The sequence below is a fragment of the Rhinoderma darwinii genome, chromosome 11, assembly GCF_050947455.1.
Source record: "Rhinoderma darwinii isolate aRhiDar2 chromosome 11, aRhiDar2.hap1, whole genome shotgun sequence".
Taxonomy (NCBI): domain Eukaryota; kingdom Metazoa; phylum Chordata; class Amphibia; order Anura; family Rhinodermatidae; genus Rhinoderma; species Rhinoderma darwinii.
In genome coordinates this window covers 24923931-24948084 of record NC_134697.1, presented here as the reverse complement: position 1 = coordinate 24948084, position 24154 = coordinate 24923931, and the positions used below count along the sequence as shown (strand labels likewise).

At 40.4% G+C, this 24154-nt stretch overlaps 1 protein-coding gene across 6 annotated transcripts in view; it reads left to right on the top strand.

Moving 5' to 3' along the window:
- Positions 1 to 24154, top strand: part of STK32C (serine/threonine kinase 32C) — a 210020-nt gene that overhangs the window by 159524 nt on the left and 26342 nt on the right. For all 6 annotated transcript variants that reach the window (XM_075843173.1, XM_075843174.1, XM_075843177.1 and 3 more), the window contains one exon: positions 23693 to 23844. In XM_075843173.1, coding sequence (XP_075699288.1) covers positions 23693 to 23844 — 152 coding nt within the window. The remainder of the gene's footprint in view (positions 1 to 23692; positions 23845 to 24154) is intronic.

The following is a 24154-nucleotide window of genomic DNA, read 5'->3' as shown; positions in this document are numbered from 1 at the left end:
TTTTGAGTCCATTCAAATCACAGAAAACTGAATGAAATCTACCCAAAATCACAGAAAAAGCCATACTTGATACGATGGCAGGTTAAAAACCAATTCCCAGCAACATGCAAATAAACCACAATGCTATACGAGGGAGGTAGCACAGGTCCAAAACACTGATGAACATCCGCTCACCATGAGGGGGGTGTCTACTTAGTATTATAATTGCACACAGATAAGGCTTCTATAGATGCCAGTCACACAGTTACGTGTAGTGCACCATGCTGGCTTGTAGTCATATTAGTTACGCCTAATACTATTAAATCAGACGGGCTGCCTAGCACCTTCTAAGGGTATGTGCACACACACTAATTACGTCCGTAATTGACGGACGTATTTCGGCCGCAAGTAGTGGACCGAACACAGTGCAGGGAGCCGGGCTCCTAGCATCATAGTTATATACGATGCTAGGAGTCCCTGCCTCTCTGCAGGACAACTGTCCCGTACTGTAATCATGTTTTCAGTACGGGACAGTAGTTCCACGGAGAGGCAGGGACTCCTAGCATCGTACATAAGTATGATGCTAGGAGCCCGGCTCCCTGCACTGTGTTCGGTCCACTACTTGCGGCCGAAATACGTCCGTCAATTACGGACACAGTACTGACACCTTTTTCTCCTCCAATATGACAAGGTCAGACTGCATCCGGCAAAAATGATAAACATGAGTTTTTAGTTGATATTTTGGCCAAAATACTCAAGCTCGCAACTCGCGTCAATAGTCCTCACTATTTTGCAGATCCCTACACCAACATTACAAACAAATCACAGAAAATTGGATCAAATCTACACAAAATCACATAAAAAGACCATACTTGATACAAGTTTTGGTGCCACTTTAGCTAAAAAAAACATCAAAACATGCATTAAAACTGCATGTGTGAATCCAGCCTTACACATCTGAATCTCAGAAATAGTACATTTTGTGATAACATTTAATTTTGATGTAATAATGAACATTCTTTATGCTTACAAGTCAGTTTTAAGATCCATTTACTCATAGAAGCGATCTTCGATACAATTGCTGTAAGTAATCCAAATGCCATTCCAGACAAGTATTTACACTTAATGTTATGGTCTCAATAATCATTAAAAATTAATTGTTTGGTCGCATATTTAACAATGTTACATATCTGTTATTAATCAAACGATTCATGTTTACATACCACAATGTCAGAACGACCAACGATCACTCGCACAACCAACAAGCGTTTTATCGCCAGTCGTCCAGTCACTTCACCTATTTACGTTAAGCCATTATCGTGCACGCTCTTGCGTTAGCGTTCAAGTTTGACCAATTATCTGCTTGTGTAAATGGGCTTTAAAACAGCATTCACATATTCAGTTTTGCAAGAGCTTTTGATACAGTTTTTAAAGCCAAAGCCAGAAATGGATACAAAAGAGAGATGTATCAGTCTTTCCTCATTACTTTTCCTTCCTTCCACTCCTTGCATTACCTCAAAAAACGGAATCAAAACTGCATGTGTGATTGAAGCCTTATAAAGTTTTCTATATCCTTCCAGTAATCCAAAATATTCGATAATCCGGCACCTATCAAGTTCCATTGATGTTGGATTAAAGCAGGGGTCTCAAGCACGCGGCCCGCGGGCCGCATGCGGCCTCTGGGGCTGTTATCTGCGACCCGCGGGACACAGAGCCGCTAGTATAGGCTCTGCTCCGAGCCTCTGGAATTCCCTGACATCGCTGTCCACATATGAACAGCAATGTCTGGGGCTTCCCCAGAGCCGGAGTCCCGTGCAGAGCGCTAGTATAGGCTCTGCTTCGGGACTTTGTGGAATGCCCTGACATCGCTGTCCATATATGGACAGTGTGTCAGGGTCTTCCCCAGAGCGGAGTCCTGGGCAGAGCGCTAGTATCAGCTCCGCTCCCGGACTCTGTGTAATTCCCTGACATCGCTGTCCATATATGGACAGTGTGTCAGGGTCTTCCCCAGAGCGGAGACCCGGGCGGAGCGCTAACATCGGCTCTGCTCCGGGACTCCAGCTCTGGGGTTTCCCCTGACATCTCTGTCCATATATGGACAGTGATGTCAGGAGCAGAGCTGGAATCCCAGGCAGAGTGCTAGAAGCGGCTCTACTCCAGGACTCCAGCTCTGGGCAAGCCCCTGACATCACTGTGGCAGCATCTGCGGAGGGCACTGTGGCAGCATCCACCGAGGGCACTGCGGCAGCATCCACCGAGGGCACTGTGGCACTATCTAAAAAGGGGCTGCCCAATCTTCACATGTGTGTCTGCCAAACGCTGCTAACTGAGCCGCCGGACTGCATTTAGCGACACTTAAACTGGATAACTGGATTGTTGAAATAAGCACAAGGAGAAATCTCTCAAATTTTAAACCTAGCGCTATTATTATAGCAATGTAGTATTAGTATTATAGTAATATAGTGTTATAGTAGTTCAAATAACTAATTGATTAACAATAATTTTGTATTGTATCAAATTTGAAAGTAATGTGGCCCGTCAACTTCACATTTTTTCTATATGTGGCCCACATACCTGGCCGAGTTTGAGACCCCTGGATTAAAGCAATTTAATGTAGTGCAATCGAACCCCTTTTGTTGTAGCTTATTGCTGCAGTCGCTATACCTATAGCCTTAGCAATGATTGTAGATAACAAGTTGAAGCTTGCATCTGAACTGTGCGATATAGCTTTTTAGATAAAAAGATCTTTTAAATTCATGTAATTGTATGTTCGGCTTATACAATTATTCAGTGACAACATGTGCTGTAAGTGTCAGTCATTGTAAAGCAATTTGCAGGTTTTCACAAAGACTGTCATGGTGCGGTGTGCTGTGGAGAGCATTTCTCAGTGTTGGTATTAAGGGCACACAGCAACAGTGGAGAAGGCAGGAGGTGATACTTTTGCTCTCTGACACCTAAATCTTAATGAATTTAACTGTGAAACAAAACAGTCATTATTACTAGAGAAACATGAGCATTAAATACTGTACAATAAAGACAGTGCCATTTTCTATCTAGAACAGATTCTGAAAGTGTCTGTTCTGATGACATCACTTCTTGTTTCATACTGCTGTGATGTCACTTCTGATCAACTGATTTGGCTAAAGTCTCAACCCACATGGAGGGTTATAAATGTATCACAATAATCCTGCATTTGTTAAATATTTAAAGGTTTGTCTTGCTAAAGAAGTTTATGGCACTAGGATAAGATATTCCATCGATGTCCGATTTGTGGAGGTTATCCCACTATGACGCCTGCCGATCACTAAAAAAAAAAAGTGGCATTAGAGCTAAAAAAAATCACTTCGGTTTCTTGGATTCACTTCTTTGTTTTTTTTCTAGAGACTCCATGGTCGACCCATTTTTAACTTTTCTCAGCATAGCTGACACTGATGGCATATCCTAGTGATATGCCATAAATGTCTTTAGTGAGACCGACAGCTTTGACATGCAGAGTCGTATCTAATCTTTCCTTCACCCGTGGCAAACATTTTATTTGCTGCCCATAGCCCTGTATCTAAATACCATGTCTTAGTTTCTCAGAGTTGCTACTTGGTGCCCCCAGTATCCAGCACTCAGGGCACTCGCTCCTCCAGCCCCCGAAGCTTTGCCATTGTAACACATTGTGATTGACCTTGAGCACTTCACAGGGTTGAAATTGTCATAGCTATTGGTCTTTGTATTTATATCTAGACTTCTACTGTTGCAAATGTGTAACCAACCCCAGAGGACCGTGGACCAATTTTCTAGCGTCAATGTTATTTGGGTTATTTTTTATTTTCTTTGTTCTGATTTCTCTGTGTATTAATATCCAACCCAGTGAAAACAGTCCCAGGGAAATAAAAACATCTCCTGATGATATGCTTAGGTGTATGAAAGTGCAAAAAGAAAAAAAAAACACGCCATTGAAAGCTGTCAGGAGCATGTACAAGTCAAAACGTGGAAGCTTTTTGTAGGTAAAAGCCCCTTTATCTCAGCAGCAGTAGGATGTGTGTCTGTAAATAGATTGCTAACGATTATCAGAAAAGGTAATTTTCACTTGGTAAATAGCTCAGTCTTGGATCACTCATGAGAGAGCACTCTACCAGCATGTCTGTATAACAGCGCTCCAGCACACGGACAGAAGCAGATGGCAGGAGTTAGAGGAACATAGTTGAATCCCTCAGTCTTGACTGTGGCGCTGATTATATTCCCACAATTGCATTATTACATTTTTGCTTCAAACTTTTGCAATGTTAGCAAATCAGGTTTTGATAAATATTTCACGCAGGTAATAAATAATAAGCACGCATTCTGCATTCAACTAATGTATACAGCTGTATTATGTTGCTTTGAACTAGTCTCATGATGCCCACGTATAATGTAATTACACTTTATTTACACATATGGAACATAACCTATTAGCTGGCACCATCTGGTAGTTGTGCAGAACACTTTCTACATTTCATGAAAGTAATTTTCACACTGTAAGATCATTTTATACACTGTATACTGATCGTCTCATCAACATAGTGTCTTTAAAAGGGTTCTCCGCTTTGGGCAATCCCTACTTGTTAGAAGAGTTCCTTGTCTGTATAATGCAAGACAGGACAGGTCCTCCAGAGCGAGAGACCCTCTTTGTGACTGCTCTCCGTTCTGACCAAGAGATGAGGATCCGAAATAAACTCCCCCTCTATTAACTTTGAACTCTCTAACAGCGTATATGAACCTGGGTTTTCTAAACTGGACAACCATTTTAACATCAAAGAGGCAAAGACCAAGTGACCCAGAAGTGTGACCGATTATATTTTGTGGACAGTTTGACTCGCCTAGATAACCAGCTACTCCATGATGACTAATCTATGAGATTTACATCACCTTGGAGAGAGAATCTGTCAATGTCAATATCAACAAATGTGTGTTAGTTACAGGTGGTTCACAATAAATCACTGAAGATTTGTAACTTTAACAGATTTTATTTAAATAAGTGGCCCGACAACCAGAGCGGTCCTTAAACCGGGGTTGGGGCTCTCCACTGCGCAGGAGTTCCTCCCACCAAGTCCGGCTGTGGCAAAGTGATTGCAGGCTCCACAGCAGTACTGACCATGCCGCTACTGGTTGTTGAGGGGTTACCCCCTACCACACAGCTTTCCCTGTTAGTTTAGAGTATTCCTCTCTCTCTCTCTCTCTCTCTCTCTCACTCACTCACTCACTCTCACTCTCTCTCTCTCTCTCTCTCTCTCACACTCTCACTCTCTCTCATAATGCAGAATACAAGTCATAAAATGGCCAGAAACCGTGTTATTCATCATGTACACACATGACCGCTTATTCTGAAAAGTCACCTAAAAGTTAGATATCATTTAAAGTGGTAGTATCACCCCTTACATATTTTCCACCACTATTAGGACCATAGGAAACAACGACTTTCTAACTGTAATGATCCCGACAAAAAGGAGTCATTGCATTGTTTGTCATCAACTCTGTTGGTTTCAGCCAGAAGACCTTCCGCCACTTATAGCCGTGTCTACTGGATTTTAACAAGCACACATATGAACACAATTTTTTCCAAATCTGCCCACAGATCTTGGCTTCCCAATGAGAAATTGACAATACAATTAATAGTTGTTGTGACCATTTGGGAATCATATTCTTAAGATCAAAGTTATTGCAATGTGATCAGTTGATTTTCTTGCAGTCAACACACCTGCTCATAAAGGGTTCCTCTTTGCGGGCTCATTTACACACACATATATATAATATTATATTATATTTTTTTTTAACAAAAATGGAATTAAATCCCAACAGGGGGATAATCGGTGGACCTTTCTGAATGAGGAGGAAAGCACATATTTTTAAATCCATTCTAAAAGTTAGAGACAGAGAGCTCAACCAATCAGCACCTTGGCTCTCAAGCGGGGCACTTCTGACTTGATATGAATAAGTAGATCTCTTCATTAAATACAGTTACTGAAAAAAATAATTATTTTTATTATTTCTAGTTGGTTAAATAGCACCAACATATTCTGCAGCACTGTGCAGAGATTGTCATCACTCACATTAGTCTCTGTCCCCAAATGCGGCTCACAATCTAATTTCCCTATGTCAGACAATTATGTTTCTAGAGTGTGGGAGGAAACCAACACGGGGAGCACAAGGTCCATGTGGTTGTTGCTCTTGGGCAGATTCTAATCCATGACCCCAGTGCCGAAAGAAGAATTACGGAGCAACCATGCTAAGTGCCCACCTCTTCATCAATGATTATTGTGCCTTACCCTGACTTTCCCTTGTCCTGGCCCTGCACACCCATATTTGTTCTCTTATGAGCATCTGGGTCTCATGACCCACCCTAAGGACTAAGGAACCAGTAACTGCTACTTCTGCACCTTTGTATCCCTCTCCATGACTGCAACCTTCTTGCCAGCGAACAGTCTAAGAATATTTGAGGTGGCAGCCTTCCTCCTATTGTAGGTGACACCTACACACTAAATATAAAATATATTACCCTGAAAGGGAGGTGACATGTTTGATGGGTATGGGTAATGTGAAAGTGCATTGTGAGATAAGTTAAAAAAATGGCTAAAAAAAATATACAAAATAAATGTGTTACATGAAATGCATCAAAATTGCGCTGTAAAGCCAGGTTCACATTTTGTTTGTCTTTTTCATTTTTGTTATTACATTTTTTTAAAGTGAGAAGACGCAGCATCCAGGATGTTTGCTGTGAGTAAAAGGAAAATTATGAATTTGCATTCACACCTTGGGCAAATTTACTAATACTTTCTGTAACTTTGTTGACTTTTATGGAAAAAATGGCAGTCGAGATTTGGAGAACAGGGGTTACAAAACCCCTTTTCTCCCCATAGGTTAGGGTCCTGGAGGTGGTACTCACATCTGCCATATTATTTATCTACCATAAATAAGATGGTATTATCCCAATAAAATCAATTCTGTTGCATAGGTCCAGAGGATAAGGGCCTGTTCACATCAGCATTCCGGTTCCGTCCATCGCTTCCGTTCAACCTTTCCGTCAGAGGAACCGATGAACGGAAACTATCGCTTCCGTTTGCATTACCATTAATTTTAATAGTATTGCTTCCATTTCAGTTTGTTTGTCAGTTTCCATTCTGTAAAGTTTTATTTTTTCCATGGAAACAATAGCGTAGTCGAGTACACTATTGTTTCAGTGAAAAAAACGGAAACTTTACGGAACAAAAACAAACAGAAACTGAAGCTCTACTGTTGAAATCAATGGTAATGCAAACTAAAACAAAAGTTTATGTTCGGCTATACGTTCATCGGTTCCCCTGACAGAAAGGTTGGGAACCCATGAATGGAACCCAAACACTGATGTGAACAGGCGCTTAGTCTGATCTTTTTGTCTGTGTGAAAGGGAAAATTGTTTGTTTCTTAGTTTTGTTCCAAAATGATACTTTCCAAAGGTCAAATGAAACAAAACATGTGCAGCATATTTAAAATTTTGAGCCAATTAATGTCAAATCCTAAGAATTGTTTTTGTCGAGCTGACATATTCAAGGCTATTAATGGCTTTATAATTTGCATTTCAAAATTATTTCAAAACTAAACTAATTATAATGTTTGTATTTTTTTAACTAATTAAACCAGTGATGTACAACCTGCGACTCTCCAACTGGTGCGAAACTACAAGCTCAGTATACGGGAAGTTTGTCATTTTAGGATGATTAGAGAGTCCCAAGTTAGAGACCCCTGCTACAGATATTGTTATATTGTTGTTATATATATTATAATATATTGTTTACATCAACACAGAGTATTTCAGGAGATATACACTATATGGCCAAAAGTATGTGGACTAATTATTGAGTTTGGGTGTTTCAGCCACAACCATTGCAAACAGTTGCAAAAACCCAAGCACATAGCCATGCAATCTCCATAGACAAACATTAGTAGTATGGGTCAGTGACTTTACATATGGCGCTGTCATAGGATGTCACTTTTGCCACGTCAGTTTTATTAAATTTCTGTTCTGCTAGTTTTGCCCCGATCCTCTGTAAGTTCTGTTATTGTGAAGTGGAAGCGTCTAGGAGTGACAACCGTTCAGCCACGAAGCTGTAGACAACGCAAAATCACAAAATGGGGCCACCGAGTGCTGAAGCGTATGGTGCGTAAAAATCACTTATGCTCTGTTGCATCACTCAGTGCAGAGATCCGACCTGCCCCTGTAAGTGACATCAGCACAAAAAACATGTCGGAAGCTTCATAAAATGGGTTTCCATGGTTGAGCAGCTGCACACAAGCCATACATTCCCATGCACAATGCCAAGCGTCAGCTGGAGTGGTGTAAAGCTGGCACTCTAACGAAGTAATCTGGGCTTGGCGGATGGCGGGAGAACGCTACCTACTGGAATGCATTGTGCCGACTGTAACAATTGGTATAGGAGGGATAATGATCCGAGGTTATTTTTCATGGTTTGGGAGCCTTATTTCCCATGAAGCATGAAGACTTATGTTAACCCCTTCCCGACATCCGCCGTATATATATGGCGCTGTCGCGAAGGTGTTCCCACAAATAGCAGTACAGTTACGTCGCGGTGATGGTGCGGGCTCAGAAGCAGAGCCCGCACCATCACCGCAGGGTGACAGCTGTATTATACAGCTGGCACCCTCCTGTAACGGCCAGGACCGGAGCTATTCTCCGATCCGGCCGATGAGCCCCTCAGATACTGCGCTCAACAACTCCATCAACCGAAAAATAAAAAATGTTATGCCACTAGTAATGCGGTGATGAAAAAACATCCCGATGTGCAGGACGGAGGGGAACATTCCTTCAGTTTCAGGGCCCTAGTATTTAGGAACTAGGAAGGGACATAGCACATCCGCTGGAAGCGAGGGCACCCGTATTATACCAGCGCAACACTTTCCCAGCAAAATTTCCCAAACTACAAAGGAGAAAATGGTGGTGGCCATAACTTTGGGGTTACTTGACTTGTTATCTATATAGCTCTGAATTATTCTGTAGTGCTGTTCATAATGGGGGGACTATATTAAAACTGGCATTTCAAATGCCAATCTTAAATAATTTACGTTAGTGAGAAAAGTGCCAAATTTATTAAGAGGTGTACACCTCTAAACACACTTAGCACATCTTTGGCTACCCATGCAACCGAAATGCAAACCTATATCTGCTATGGTGTAGATTTGCGCCATAACTTACGCCAGTTGAAGTTCTTTCACAGGCCTTTTTCACTAAACTATACCCCATTTCTCTCCACTTTCCAAAAGTGGTTGGAGAATTGAAAAGTTAGAAATTTTGGTGCAACTATGGCATGTGTCAAAATGTGACTTTTTTACGGTAGAAAACTGGCGTTACCCTTTAGATATATCCCCCCCCCCCACTGTATTTACTCACAACGTACACCTCTGGATAGGTTATAAATGTCGATTCTGGGAATACCCCGTTAAGGCTTATAGATGTAATAGTGCATCTTCGAGGTAAGACGACTTGACTCACATGTAGTAATGATGACCCCTGGGGAAAATAGTTGACTGCTAGTGGTCCTAGCAGCAGTAGCTCTGCAAGCAACTCATTGTGAGGGTACCCATGTAAGAAAAAGTGGTCAGGAGCATAGCTATAGGGTGTGCTGTGGTTAGAGTTGCACCAGGGCCATGGTGCCTGAGGTGACCCAAAGGCCCTTCAACCACATAAGTAGAATTTAATATTATAAATGGTACATAGTACATGTGTGTGGGGGGCATGTTATAGATTTTGCATTGGGGCTCAGGAGCTTCATGTTATATATCGGAAAATGGCTAAACCAATACAAACAAATCTCACTCGATGATTCCTTGATCCTTAAAATTTCAGATGGAAAAATGATTTATTTTACTCTATTCCCTGCGACATTACGACCTGCTGTACGCTACATACGGCAGTACTACAAGAGATGGGATTATCCCAGTGTTTCACCTCTCATGCTGAGCTCTGATTGTTTTCGCAGTCGTGCAATAATACTGACTGTTCATTCCTCATTTATAAATGCTCAGGGTAACTCTAGTCCACAGAGTTTTAAGCTGCAGAGGTTCCTCTCCATTATACAAATGTAAAATCATATATCGGTGTAATGGGGCTGAATCTATAAACCTTGAATTATTTATTAGAAAGGAATAGTATAGGGGTTAACCAGAAGTCACACTGGAGAGGTATAGAGATACAAATCAATAGGAAGTTTCTATATGGGAAATGTGTTAACAGCCAGCATGCCTTTCTGCTGTCGAAAAATAATGTCTCCCAGTTGCAGCCGTGTAATGTATCTGCATATAAGTATAGAAGAAAATACTAAAATATTCATATGTGCAAATATAAAAGCAAGCGTATATTTCACTGCCTCCAACGAAAATAGGATTATCTGCCAAATTGTATTGACTGTATTATCTGCAGCCAGAATACTGGAGTGTTTTATACTGTGTTAGCTATGATGTATAAAACACAGATGAAAAGCAACTTTATATGAGCATTGAATAAATGATGTGTCTTAAATAAACCCCTAAAAGACACCCAGAGAAGTACATGCAAATCAAATGCCCCATTGTAAAATCTACAGGGCTCCTCTTGACTTCCCTCAGTGAATCACTTGCCTTTCAACATGTCATGTTCATCAAAAAAACACTGCACTCACCAAATGTAGACTTTTTGCATTTCAGCCTACAGCGTTTCCCACAGCCGGTCTCAGATATATGAAACCTGTGCATTAGACACCTCTGCTGAAGGGGGTGCCTCCAACGGTGTCACCTGAGGGTTGTGACCACCATGAATCTTTATATTAATTGTATAGCACTGTTATAAGATCACTTTATGTATGGAGCTGTTATTTGGTCACTGTTATTTGTGTGGTGCTACTACTTACAGTATAGCATTTTTGCAGTTGGCCCCTAGCATTATTGTTTAGGCAACTGTATGGAGATGTGTGTGTGTGTGTGTATGTGTGTGTATGTGTGTGTATGTATGTATGTATGTATGTATATATATATATATATACATATATATATATATATATATACTACCGTTCAAAAGTTTGGGGTCACCCAGACAATTTTGTGTTTTCCATGAAAACTCACGCTTATATTTATCAAATGAGTTGCAAAATGACTAGAAAATACAGTCAAGACATTGACAAGGTTAGAAATAATGATTTTTATTTGAAATAATGATTTTCTCCTTTCGTCAAATAATGCTCCATTTGCAGCAATTACAGCATTGCAGACCTTTGCATTCTAGCTGTTAATTTGCTGAGGTAATCGGGAGAAATTTCACCCCATGCTTCCAGAAGGCCCTCCCACAAGTTGGATTGGCTTGATGGGCACTTCTTGTGTACCATACGGTCAAGCTGCTCCCACAACAGCTCTATGGGGTTGAGATCTGGTGACTGCGCTGGCCACTCCATTACAGATAGAATACCAGCTGCCGGCTTCTTCCCTAAATAGTTCTTACATAATTTGGAGGTGTGCTTTGGGTCATTGTCCTGTTGTAGGATGAAATTGGCTCCAATCAAGCGCTGTCCACAGGGTATGGCATGGCGTTGCAAAATGGGGTAATAGCCTTCCTTATTCAAAATCCCTTTTACCTTGTACAAATCTCAGACTTTACCAGCACCAAATCAACCCCAGACCATCACATTACCTCCACCATGCTTGACAGATGGCGTCAAGCACTCTTCCAGCATCTTTTCAGTTGTTCTGCGTCTCAGAAATGTTCTTCTGTGTGATCCAAACACCTCAAACTTCGATTCGTCTGTCCATAACACTTTTTTCCAATCTTCCTCTGTCCAATGTCTGTGTGCTTTTGCCCATAATAATCTTTTCCTTTTATTAGCCAGTCTCAGATATGGCTTTTTTTTTGCCACTCTGCCCTGAAGGCCAGCATCCCGGAGTCGCCTCTTCACTGTAGACGTTGACACTGGCGTTTTGCGGGTACTATTTAATGAAGCTGCCAGTTGAGGACCTGTGAGGCGTCTATTTCTCAAACTAGAGACTCTAATGTACTTGTCTTGTTGCTCAGTTGTGCAGCGGGGCCTCCCACTTCTCTTTCTACTCTGGTTACAGCCTGTTTGTGCTGGTAGTAGTACATACCGTTGTAGGAAAGCTTCAGTTTCGTGGCAATTTCTCGCATGGAATAGCCTTCATTTCTAAGAACAAGAATAGACTGTCGAGTTTCACATGAAAGCTCTCTTTTTCTAGCCATTTTGAGAGTTTAATCGAACCCACAAATGTAATGCTCCAGATTCTCAACTAGCTCAAAGGAAGGTCAGTTTTATAGCTCCTCTAAACAGCAAAACTGTTTACAGCGGTGCTAACATAATTGCACAAGGGTTTTCAAGTGTTTTCTAATCATCCATTAGCCTTCTAATACAGTTAGCAAACACAATGTACCATTAGAACACTGGAGTGATGGTTGCTGGAAATGGGCTTCTATACACCTATGTAGATATTGCATTAAAAACCAGACGTTTGCAGCTAGAATAGTCATTTAGCACATTAACAATGTATAGAGTGTATTTCTGAGTAATTTAATGTTATCTTCATTGAAAAAAACTGTGCTTTTCTTTCAAAAATAAGGAAATTTCTAAGTGACCCTAAACTTTTGAACGGGTGTGTGTGCGTGTGTGTGTGTGTGTATGTATATATATATATATATATATATATATATATATATATATAAAAAATAGAGATCTTGCAGCACTCAAAGTGGTGAAAACAAAGTGGTTTATTCAGCCAACAAACAGCGACGTTTCTGTCCAACAATAGGACCTTGATAAAGGTCCTATTGTTGGACAGAAACGTCGCTGTTTGTTGGCTGAATAAACCACTTTGTTTTCACCACTTTGAGTGCTGCAAGATCTCTATTTTTTATACTACCCAGTCCTTGGATCTGGATAGCTTGCTTGGCACCTGTGCATCTTCTCTGGTGAGTGCTGCTGTTTTCTTTTGTTGCTATATATATATATATATATATATATATATATATATATATATATATATATATACACACTTCTTGGCACTGTAATTGGGACACCATACTTATATGGCACTTCTAATTAGGCACTGTGGGTTATGGATATTTGTGCACTGTATGGCAGTGTATTGGGGGTGACACCAATAGATGATACCGCACAGGGCATCTTCAAACAGAAGGCTGGACCTTCCCTAGTGCCAGTCATCTGATTAAAGATTCCCTGCCATATGAACTTATGTCTTATTGCCACCTCGATGCCTCTTGTATATGAGGGAACCTACAGTTCATTGTCAAGCAGTAACAGGCAGTGACAAACATAAGGTGATGCAATGTGTTGGACTCTGAGAGTTGTCTGGACCCCCTTGGCAATAAAGGTCCCTTACAAAGTTCTATAGTCATGAGTACTTGAGCTGGGTTGACATGTTGCATTTCAGCAGCATTTCTCTCGCAGGTGTTGCATTTTTTCAAGGCCCCCTGCCGATACGGGCTCTTGAGTCAGTCCACCCCTGATTGGGGCTTCCCTGTTGACATATACCAGTGTTCTAACCTCTATGTGCCGCTACACACAACGTCCTGGGCCCCCTTGAGTCTGCAGGACCCGTTCTATGGCGATAGTTACGCCACTGACTGAAGAGCTTGATGTGACTTTGGGGTCTGGTTGCACTGTGACCCCTATATCTACGCCACTTTGGGCATCAGTACAGAGCAAGGTGCTAGTTGGCTGTGTGTGATGCTGTGCGTCCTGCCTCTCGAAATATACTGATTCCCTTTGAGGAAATCCGGCCGGTAGGAAGTCCTTAAGGTTTTGCTCCCTTTTTATGGGCCCCTGGGTCCAGTACTATAAATGACACATGAGTCGCAGGGCCCCCATTACAGATTTTGCATTGGGGCTCAGGATTTTCATGTTTTGCTCACATTGCCCGCTATTTTCCATAACTACCTCCATTCTGTGCTTCACCAAACTATCACCAGAATAATAATTTCTTCACACATGTGGAATCTACACTGAAGACGGATGTCATTGCTTAATGAAATAGTCACACAATCTTATTCAATAAGTCTTGAAAATCTGAGTTTGGAGAGAGAGGTTGAAGTATCACTTTAATTTCCCTGTGAATTCTTTTCTTTCTTCCCTTGTCTTGAGATTTGTTCTTGAACAATCGTCTTGTCAGCATTATTAACTAGGAAGGTTGTGAGCGCCACAGATATTGTACCTTTCAGATAATAGTTGGAAAATACTCTATAATTTATGCTTCGCTTTCAGCCAGTCGGGTCAATGAAACTTAAGAAGTGAAAAATGTTCTGCCGCAGCGTATCTGTTCCAGCAAAGATCTTTCAAGTGCAGATATTTGGGAATTTGCATATTACTCCTCGACACTTACAAGTAATCTGCCAAACTGATGAAATTCAATGAGGTGCATGTTTTTGAGCACAAACTCATTTTACTTTACAATTACAACCAAAACCCTTGAGTGCTAAAATGCTAAACTGCATCTCTATAAATACTCCGTTCCTTTTCTGTAAAAGGTAAATATATAAATAATCCATCTTCTTCCATATATCCATGATAGGATGTTAGTACGAGGCTGAAAATATGACAAATAATATTTCATCCAATTGTTCTGGAGCCCAAGGGGCATGCTTACGTCTCATAGATACAGTGTTCTCTGTAGATTACATACTCACCCCTTATCCCGGGAGCCAGTATATCAGGGGTTAAGGAGTTTACTTAAGGTGGGTTTATTTTTGCATTCACTTGGAGCTGTATAAATCTATATGTCGTAAGCTCTTCCTAGTGGTGGTTGCAGAATTTCCTAATTTCAAGTAGACCTGTATGTTTTATTTGCATCTTTTCTTAGAATTCTGTTGTGCTGTTCCTCAGTTATTCCTCTTGGAAATGTATGAATAAATGAATAATTGGGTGTTACAATTCGCCTTGTTAAAGTGGCATGTCCCCACACAGACTGACATTATCCACTCAGCGTTGACAGTGTGAGGATATGTTCACATGGGCTATTTTCGGACGTTTTTCGGGCCATAAACGGCCGAAAGATCGGAAGCAGAACGCCTCCAAACATCTGCCCATTGATTTCAATGGGAAAAAATGGCGTTCTGTTCCGATGGGGCATTTTTTAAACAGCCGTTTTTAAAAACGGCCGCATAAATAAACGCCCACGAAACGGAAGTGCATGCCACTTCTAGAGCCGTTTTTGGAGCCATTTTTCATTGACTCTATAGAAAAACGGCTCCAAAAATGGCCGTGAAAAACGCTAGTATGATTAAAAAAGTCTGAGAATCAGGAGCAGTTTACCCTTGAAAACAGCTCCGTATTTTCAGACTTTTTTCTTTAAGCGTGTGAACATACCCTTAGCTTTGTAAGGATACATCCTATTCACAAGGGGAATGGTAGCACCCATTTGGTAAATTTAATCATCCGTTTCCAGGAGGAATAACAGAAGAACAGTATAATGCGCTTAAAGTGCTTCACCATTGTTATTTTACATGGAATATAAGTATTTACTAAACCAGACATGTCAGGAGAGCTGTCAAGTATAAATGGAATGTACATTGGTTGTTTTTTTTGCTAACTAAAACCATATACTAACATTTTTACCTTTTTTTTCTAGTATGTTGTATACTTTTTGTATTCTATTTTGTTTACACTATCATGGAGGCGTCCATCTTGCCTGTGCTGCTGCAACAGCAGCTGCAGAGATTTGCTTTACTGCACACATCTGAATAAGTCAGAAAATTTCCTATTGACTTATGGGAGAGGGTTGTGAATATGCGCTGTGTCATTTGCTTATTTGTTGCGGGATGAGTTATATTTTTAAATGGCACCATTTTTGGGTATATCTAATGTATTCACATTTGTTATTAATATTGTTTTGAGGCGTAATTGAAGACAAACTAATTTTTCAATTGTGCGGTATAAATGACATTTTAATTTTGTTCTGTGGGTTCGTTGTGATTACGGCGATGCCAAATGTATACAATTTATATATTTGACTGTTTTTGTACAAACGATAATTTTTGACAAAGTTATGAACAATTTTAGATTTATGCAAATTCGTTTCTTATTAGACAACTGGGCGTGTGTTTACTTTTTACCAACTGGGCGTTGTGAAGAGAAGTGTATGACGCTGACCAATCAGTGACCAATCAGCGTCATGCACTTCTCATTGTTCCAGCCCAGTGTGATTGTGCAGTGAAAGAAGCTGGATTGATGGCCTATACTTATGGCAGGCCATCAATATCAGATCAGTGTGGGTCCGACTCTTGGCACCCCTGCCGATCAGCTGTTTGCACGGGTTGCAGTACTCCAGCAAAGGGTTCTCTTCATTGTCTACTCAGCTCTGTACTGCATAGTACCGTTCTTTTCGTAGCGGCTGTGTCTGTTATTACAGCTCAGTCTCCTTCACGTGAATGGGGTGAAGCTGTAGAGCGCTGTAATACAAATATAACAATGTAATTCAAAGCTGCTGCTAAAAGTACAGAACTGTGCCTGGTAAACAATGAAGAAGTGGCGCTCTGACCCCTTCAAGCAGCTGATCGGCAGGGTCAGAGCCCCACTGATCAAATTTTAATGGCCTATCCCATGGAATTGTCCGCTGTTGAATGTGAATAGATTTTCAGTAGAGACTTTATATCTGTCCTTTTGATATTCACAGTAGCATTTACTGAATCTAGTTTCAGATAAGATTGTTACATCATCTATAGACCTGTCCTAGTTACACAAAGTTTAAAGATAAAAAAGCTTTTCTTGCAGTTTGAAGAGTGAATGTGAAATCGACAACAGTATGAACAGAATATGCGCAATGAAATGTATCTAAATCTTTGGTAATGCTTTTTTTTTCCCACCATATTTACTTATTCGAGTGAATTTTCCCTGCATAAAGTATAGATATCGAAACATATTACAGTTCTAAGCTAGCATTTAGGTCTGAGGACTGATTTATCATGTGTGACAAAATAAATTATCATTGTGCAACCTTTTATCAAAGTACTAATATGGGTTAAGGATTGCAGAGATGACTGTGTGTTCGTTTTGGGTGCACTAACCACTAGTGTACATGAAAACCATGTAAAAATTAAAGGGTCTAGTTTTTGGGGGGGGGGATTGTTTGATCTTTAGCAGAGTTGTGCATGGTAAGGTCTGTTCTCTACCACCACCTACAGTTCACAGGAGTGTGAACATGCTTTGCTCGGTGAAAAAGTATAAGTTCAACTAAATATATGATCATTATTTATGATGTCAACATACTCAAGCGCACTGTACTAAGAATGTAAATAGTCCCATATGTATAGTATCCCCTAACTCACAAGAAGCAATAAGCCTAAATTTATTTTTGGATCATAAAAGGAAATCCGTTCTGGAACAAAACATATACAAGTAACGATAGAAAATCCTAAATTGATGCATATTTTGCTCTATTGTCATATTCCAAACCATGACCACTAAGTTTTTAATATATATTTATTGCGTAAGGAGCATATCAGTATTTTACATATATGGAAAACTCAAAATAGTTATTTTGTATTAGATACTGCAGTGTTGTCCCCAATCTGTACACTGCTGAATAGCTCAATGTGGATAGGACTGCAGTGCCAGGACCGGATTATAGGGAGGGCACTCAGGGCATGTGGCCTGGGGCTGCATTACCCACCCTACCTGATGACTTTTCGTCAATCCTATCTTATTGAGAAGAGGTGGGAAGGTGGTCAGACATGTGTGGGTCTTTCTTTTAAAGCTTAAAGGGAAGGTGTCATGATTTTTTATTTTTTTTATCATATTGCTTTTAATATAATATTAACAAAAATTTTATTTATTTGTGTTCTCATTTTTTACTTTTTACTGTATCCATACTTTTACTTCTCTATGGGGGCTTCCATTTTTTTTTAAATCTCTGTGTATGTGTCGATTAACGACACATACAGAGATGCTATATGGCACATTCAACCCCATAGAGAATGTGAACGGGAGCCGTTCCATTCTCAGAAGCGTGCGCCGTCTGTGTGGGAACGGCGCATGCGCCGCTCCCACACAGGACAAAACGAAGCTCGTTCGTAGAGCGAAATCCGGCGCCATTTTCATGTGGACCCGAAGCCACTGCCAGACAGTAAGATGACGACATCCGGCCGCGACTTCCGGCCATATGTTCAACGAAGCAAAGGCGCAAGGAAGAGGAGCATAGACCAGCGGAGGCGGCGGCAGGAGAAGGTAATTTATGTTTGTGTATGATGTGCGTATTATGTTCGTGTATGATCATGTGTGATACTGTCTGCTGAGCCCTGTATCTAATCCTCCTACCACTGTGCATTCGCTCAGAAAATGGCGGCACACAGTGTAGGAGGTTTGAAGACATTCAAACCCCTCCTTCTCCTGGCACTAGCCAGAAGGGAGGGGGGATTGTGTGTGGACACTAGAGGAGAGTGTGTCCACCCCAAATTTGCAGAATAAATCAATGAGGTTACTTTTACCACATTGACCATGCTGCAATTTTGGGAACTGCTCCCTCTAGTGACCAGCACATGGAAATGTTATAAATTAGAATCTAATTTATAATATTTCCTGACTTGTGAAAAAATTAAAACAATGTGTAATCACTTAAATACTAATTGTTTAACTGAAAAAAAATATAAAAAATTCTAGCGACACATTCCCTTTAAGGGCGTCACTGGCTTGACTGTCATGGATAACAGTGGAGAGGACCACATGCATACTACCTCTCCTGTGGCTGGGATAGAGTATTCCTTGGGATCCAATTCCTACAAAATTTTTTGCCATGGGGTCTCCACCAACCAACCTTAATCCAGCCATGTACAGTGGGATTGACAGCTCTTTTCTGAAACACAGACCTGTGTTGGGAGAATTTTATTGGTTTTTCAATTGATTATTTTTTTTAATTACGGACATTAACATGAGTTTACAGTCACAGTTAAGGCTTTAATAAAGTCACAAATGAATATTATTGCTGGATTGACGATTTATAATTTATTATTTTATATATGACTTCATAACCACATGTTTAACTGGTAGTTGGTTATTATAGAAACCTTTATAAGGGTAAAGACACACGTATCCGCTGCCATTCATCCTAGGTATGGCCACAAACCACAGCGTCATGTGGTTTTAGCGTAAAACGGCACAATTTTCAAATGCTTTTTATGTCCGTGCGGTTTTTGCAGGTAAAACTGCTGTTTTATATACACCTGTATGATTGTTGTTAAACATTATTTAAATATAATCTGGACAATTGTAGTGGGTATAGGTGTTCCAAAGTTATCAGCGTATCAGATATCCATTTGTATCTCTGAATTTTGCAATATTAGGTGGCGCTCCCGAGATTTTGTCCTGAGATGGTACCTGCAGTGCCTCTTCCCCTTTCTTCCCATCACAATATTATAATGGATCATTTTAACCATTTCCCTGTATTATTAAATATTTCATAATCCCACCGTGCCGTATAAAAAGTTTTATATTATTTACTGAATTGCAAAACCTTTTTATTACTAGCTGTCTGGGAAATCAGTTTACTTCAGTGTAAGTTTTTCCAGACAAGTAGACTTTGTTCTGTTTTAAAATTGGAAACCGTGCAAATCCATTCTGCTTTGTCTAAAATTAATCTCTCGGTTGTAGCAGTCCCTTGTGAAGACTTTTCTCTCTTCCAAAAACAGCTGATGGCTTAGTTAATGTAATGCCTTGGCTGCTGGTGTTACCGTATCAGTCATTCTTTTTCAGCCTATATCAGTAACTCACAATGCTTATATACTATACTAAATATGTATAATGTATGGTTCCTGTAAGGTTGAGAACTTCACCTCTGTTCTTCACTCCCATACAAGAGATATCTACATGGCCTGCACAGTCGTCTGTCATGCCCACGATCTGCGTGACCCTGCCTTTGCTGGCACTGATGTTATGTGGGCTCCTTATCCTAGAGTAACCAACTGATCTGCTCCTTCTGTTACTCTGACTTGCCAGGTTTTGTCAAGAAGACTGTGATTAACATATTTCCCTTTTCTGTCAGCGTTGCAGTATTTTTACAAAGGGGATTAATATAAATAAGCATATAAATACCTATAGTAAATTCAATTCACAGCATAAGCACAAATTGTACAACCAGCATCAACTTTTTAAAGTTTACCTTAAACGGGTTTTCCACGATCGGACAACTGAGGACCTATCCACCAAATAGGTCATCAGTATATGATCGTTGGGGCCCGACACCCGGGCCCTGCACCGATCAGCTGCTCCAGCTGCCTCCGGCACCGGACGTCCATACCTGAAGCAGTTAGCTCCGGTCACGGAATAGCGGCCGAGCTGCAGTACTGAAACTCTGCTCCTATTCAAGTGAATAGGAGCAGAGCTGCAGCTCTGCAGAACGACCGCTATGCGGTGGTCGGAGCCATCTGCTTCCGCCTACAACTACTGCGTACCGTTCAAAACATCTGAGCATTGCAGTGTCGGACCCGCACCGAACATATACTGACGACCTATCCGGTAGATAGGTCATCAGTTGTCCGATCGTGGAAAATCCCTTTGACTATGTAATATTGTTTTTAAATTGTAATGTTATATTAAGGGAATAGTATATTTAGGGTGTTTCCACTTCAGATAAAATTTTGAATCAAAGACAAATTTTAAAGCTGTAAATCTGCCATAGATTTAAGGGACTTGTCAGCTCCCCTGACATGTCTGTTTTTAGTAAATATTTAAATTCCTCATAAAATAATGATTTTGGAGCATCTTTTCTTAGAACTCTACGTTGTGCCAATTCCTCTGTTATTCCTCCTATAAATTTATGAATAAATTGACAACTGGGTATTACCAGTTGGCGGTGTGTCCCTACACAGACTAAAACTGCCCAATCGTTAAGACTGTGTAGGCACACGCCCCTTAGACAAGGGGAATGGTAACACCCAGTTTTCAATTTATTCATAAATTTGTAGGAGGAATAACAGAGGAACAGCACAATGCAGAGTTCTAAGAATTGTAATTTTATGGGGAACACAAGTATTTACTAAAACAGACATGTCAGGAGAGGTGACTGGTACTCTGTAATTGTCGCCTTTTAATGTTCGGTAGAGAGAAAGATCCTCCTGCTTCTTGGCTGCAGTCTGCAAATCTTCTTTTCTGCCCCTGTAGTTTCCATATTCATTCTGCACTATCCTTGACTTATGGAACCTATTGACTATAATAGATTGCTTGTCTGAACGATAGCTCACTGCATTTTTGGAAACAATTGAGATAGAGTATTCATTTTATTGCCTCTCAGAAGGTATTGAAAGTTTGCAAAATAGTGTCCTCCAGATGGAAGAAAACGGTCTCCCTAGTGCCATCTATAGGCAGTATAAATAGCCCTATTACAGCCCTGCTCTGTATTGACAAGGAGCAACAACTTCTGTTGCTGTCTACAGATGGTTGTCTCTGGTAGGCTGATAACCCAAGTTCTGTTTTAAGGCTCCTTAGGCCAAATGCACACGTTGTGTATTACATGTAAAACCGCAGCGTAATACAATACCAACAAAATCTGACATTCCAGGTAAACTCATGTCCACGCTGGAGTATTTTTCGTAAATTGACCTGCGATGTGTATTTTCAAAACCGCAGCATGTCTAATTTATCTCGCGATTCCACTTGCGAATTCTGTCGCTGTAGTTCTAAACAAATATGCAGCAAAACCCGCAGCATGAAAATGCAGCTATTTATGCAGCAAAACGTAAAAACTGCACTGAAAATGGATACAAAAATGCACATTCAGGTGTGTTTCTTTCCTGCGGTTTTGCTTTGTATTTTCCACAGCAAAATTTGCAACGTGGGCATGCAGCCTAAAAGGGTTAGACATTGAGTTTGGGTGGGACCAGAGAGATTTTTTTTTCTTCAGGTGGAGAGATATTTTGTATTCATATTATTGGTAATTTTAGTGTTCTAATTACGCTATAATTAACAATATCATAGCTGTTTGCTTAAGTAGGTTACTCAATACAGAAAACTTCAGGCTATAGACTCCTTTTTCTTGCCAACTGGGTATACGAGCAGGTGCATTGGCACTGTTTGCACCTTGAAATCCTCCTCTTTTTAATTAATTTTCTGACAGAATGTTTTATTGCTGGCTCGCAGTGTAAAACTCATATTAAGTATCTGTCAGTGTGCAATAATGAATGTTTTTCTGTGCAGTTACTAACCTCCTCCATTGTTCCATGCACAGCAGTCTGGAGGAGTGATATTTCTGGAAGTCTTCTCGATGAGCACCACACTTGATGGATGATGTCTTCTTCCTGCACATTGCAGTCTTTCATATTCAATGTTTTTACTTATTTTCAGAATCCAATAATTCCAGCAGCAAATAGGGGACTAAAATGGCGCCCTGGTGTACATCCACCCACAGCCAAAAAAGTTTTATTTAGAGCATTGATGACTCGGGTGACTTCACCAATCACTGGCTACTGAAGCAAAACCTACCCAATATAGACCGTATAGTGTCTGTTTGTCACCTTTGGGCAGTAGCGTACATATAATAGTGGGGACCACTGGGTCCCCATTGAGGTTCCGGGTTTCAACATGCAGGACGGAAGGACCTAATATTTGTTTTCCCCTCCACCTCCTTTCCTTGACTTTTGGGCTTATTACCGTCCCCCTTGTTTGCTAACAATGTGGTTCCCCTGCAGAGAGTCCTGCATAGGTTCTTGCCACCAAATGACAAAGGGCATGGTACCATCCCGGACTGGGCCCCCTCTCTCTCCAAGGACCCCATAACAGCTGCATGGTCTGCCTCTATGGTATTAATGCCCTTGTATTTGGGCTTCTCTAACCTACTTTATTGTTGTTATCCGATCATTTTTCAGTATTTTTTCAGTATTTTCTTACAATCTATTGTCTATGGGCATTGTGAGACACCAATTTCCGCCTGCTCATGGTGGAAAAAATAATATATATTAAATCAGTTTCCTTTTATTTCTAGTAATATCCCTCCCTCCCTTAAGATAAGGTCTGGAATTAAGCTCAGAAACATTTAGTAAAGACCTGCATTGCTCACAACAAACCAGGATATAAAATTGTGGCCTTTTCAATATATGATGTTTTCAACCCTTTCCAATTCTTTACAATCTTAGGAAAAACTTAAAAGAACTTACCGTCTTCTGCCTAAAGGGCTTCAGGGGGCGGGGCATGACGTAGGGATTCAAAGAGCACCAAAGAGAAGCCTTGTGTCATGCACCGCCCCTTCACGCACTGCACTAGGCATATTTCAGTCAATCAGTTTTGCCTGGACTGTTCCTTAAATTGGAGCATGACTTTGTGTTCCCCTGCCAAATAAAGCCGACTTACAAGAAAGGAAGTGACAATTGCTCTGAGCAAATTTCAGACCCAGAAGCATGGCTGTGACCCAATGTGTAAAGAGTTTTGTTTGATGAACTGATTTTGCTTCTGGTACGGAAGACACATCTTCCCTTTTAAGTTTGAGCTGTGCCTAAAAGAAAGGCAATTTGTATTAAATAGGCAGACAAAGCAAAATACATGTTAGTAAGTCGTCCTATTGTACATAATATGATCTGAAAGCGAAAAAGAAAAATGAAAAACGAATGCTTTTTTATCAGTTTTTTTAAGGTATTCTTCACAGAAAAAATACTATATTATATTATGTACATTGCAGAGTTTATTCAGTTTGTTTGTATAAACTTACAAAATCCTCTTAATTTTAGGTTTGCATTGTCCAGAAGAAAGACACTGAAACAATGTATGCCATGAAATACATGAATAAACAGCAATGTATTGAACGGGATGAAGTTCGGAATGTATTCAGAGAGTTGGAAATCCTTCAGGAGATCGAGCATGTCTTTTTAGTAAACCTTTGGTAAGATTATTGTATTTCATCTTCTCCGATTTAATTGTGAAGCTATTCTTAAATGTTAAAGGAGTTTTCAAGTAATATAAGAGCAAAGTTTAAAGGGGTTGTCCAGGTTTAGAAAAAAAGTTCTGCTACTTTTCCAAAAAAAAGTGCCACTTTTGTTCATGGTATGGCTTCTTAGCCCGATTTAAATTGAATGACAATGAACTGCAATACTAAACATTGTCCAATGACAAGAGTGGCAGTGTTTATAGAGAAAAAACAGAAGCTTTTTCTAAACCAGGACAACCCCTAAACGTCTGATGATGTAGTTCAG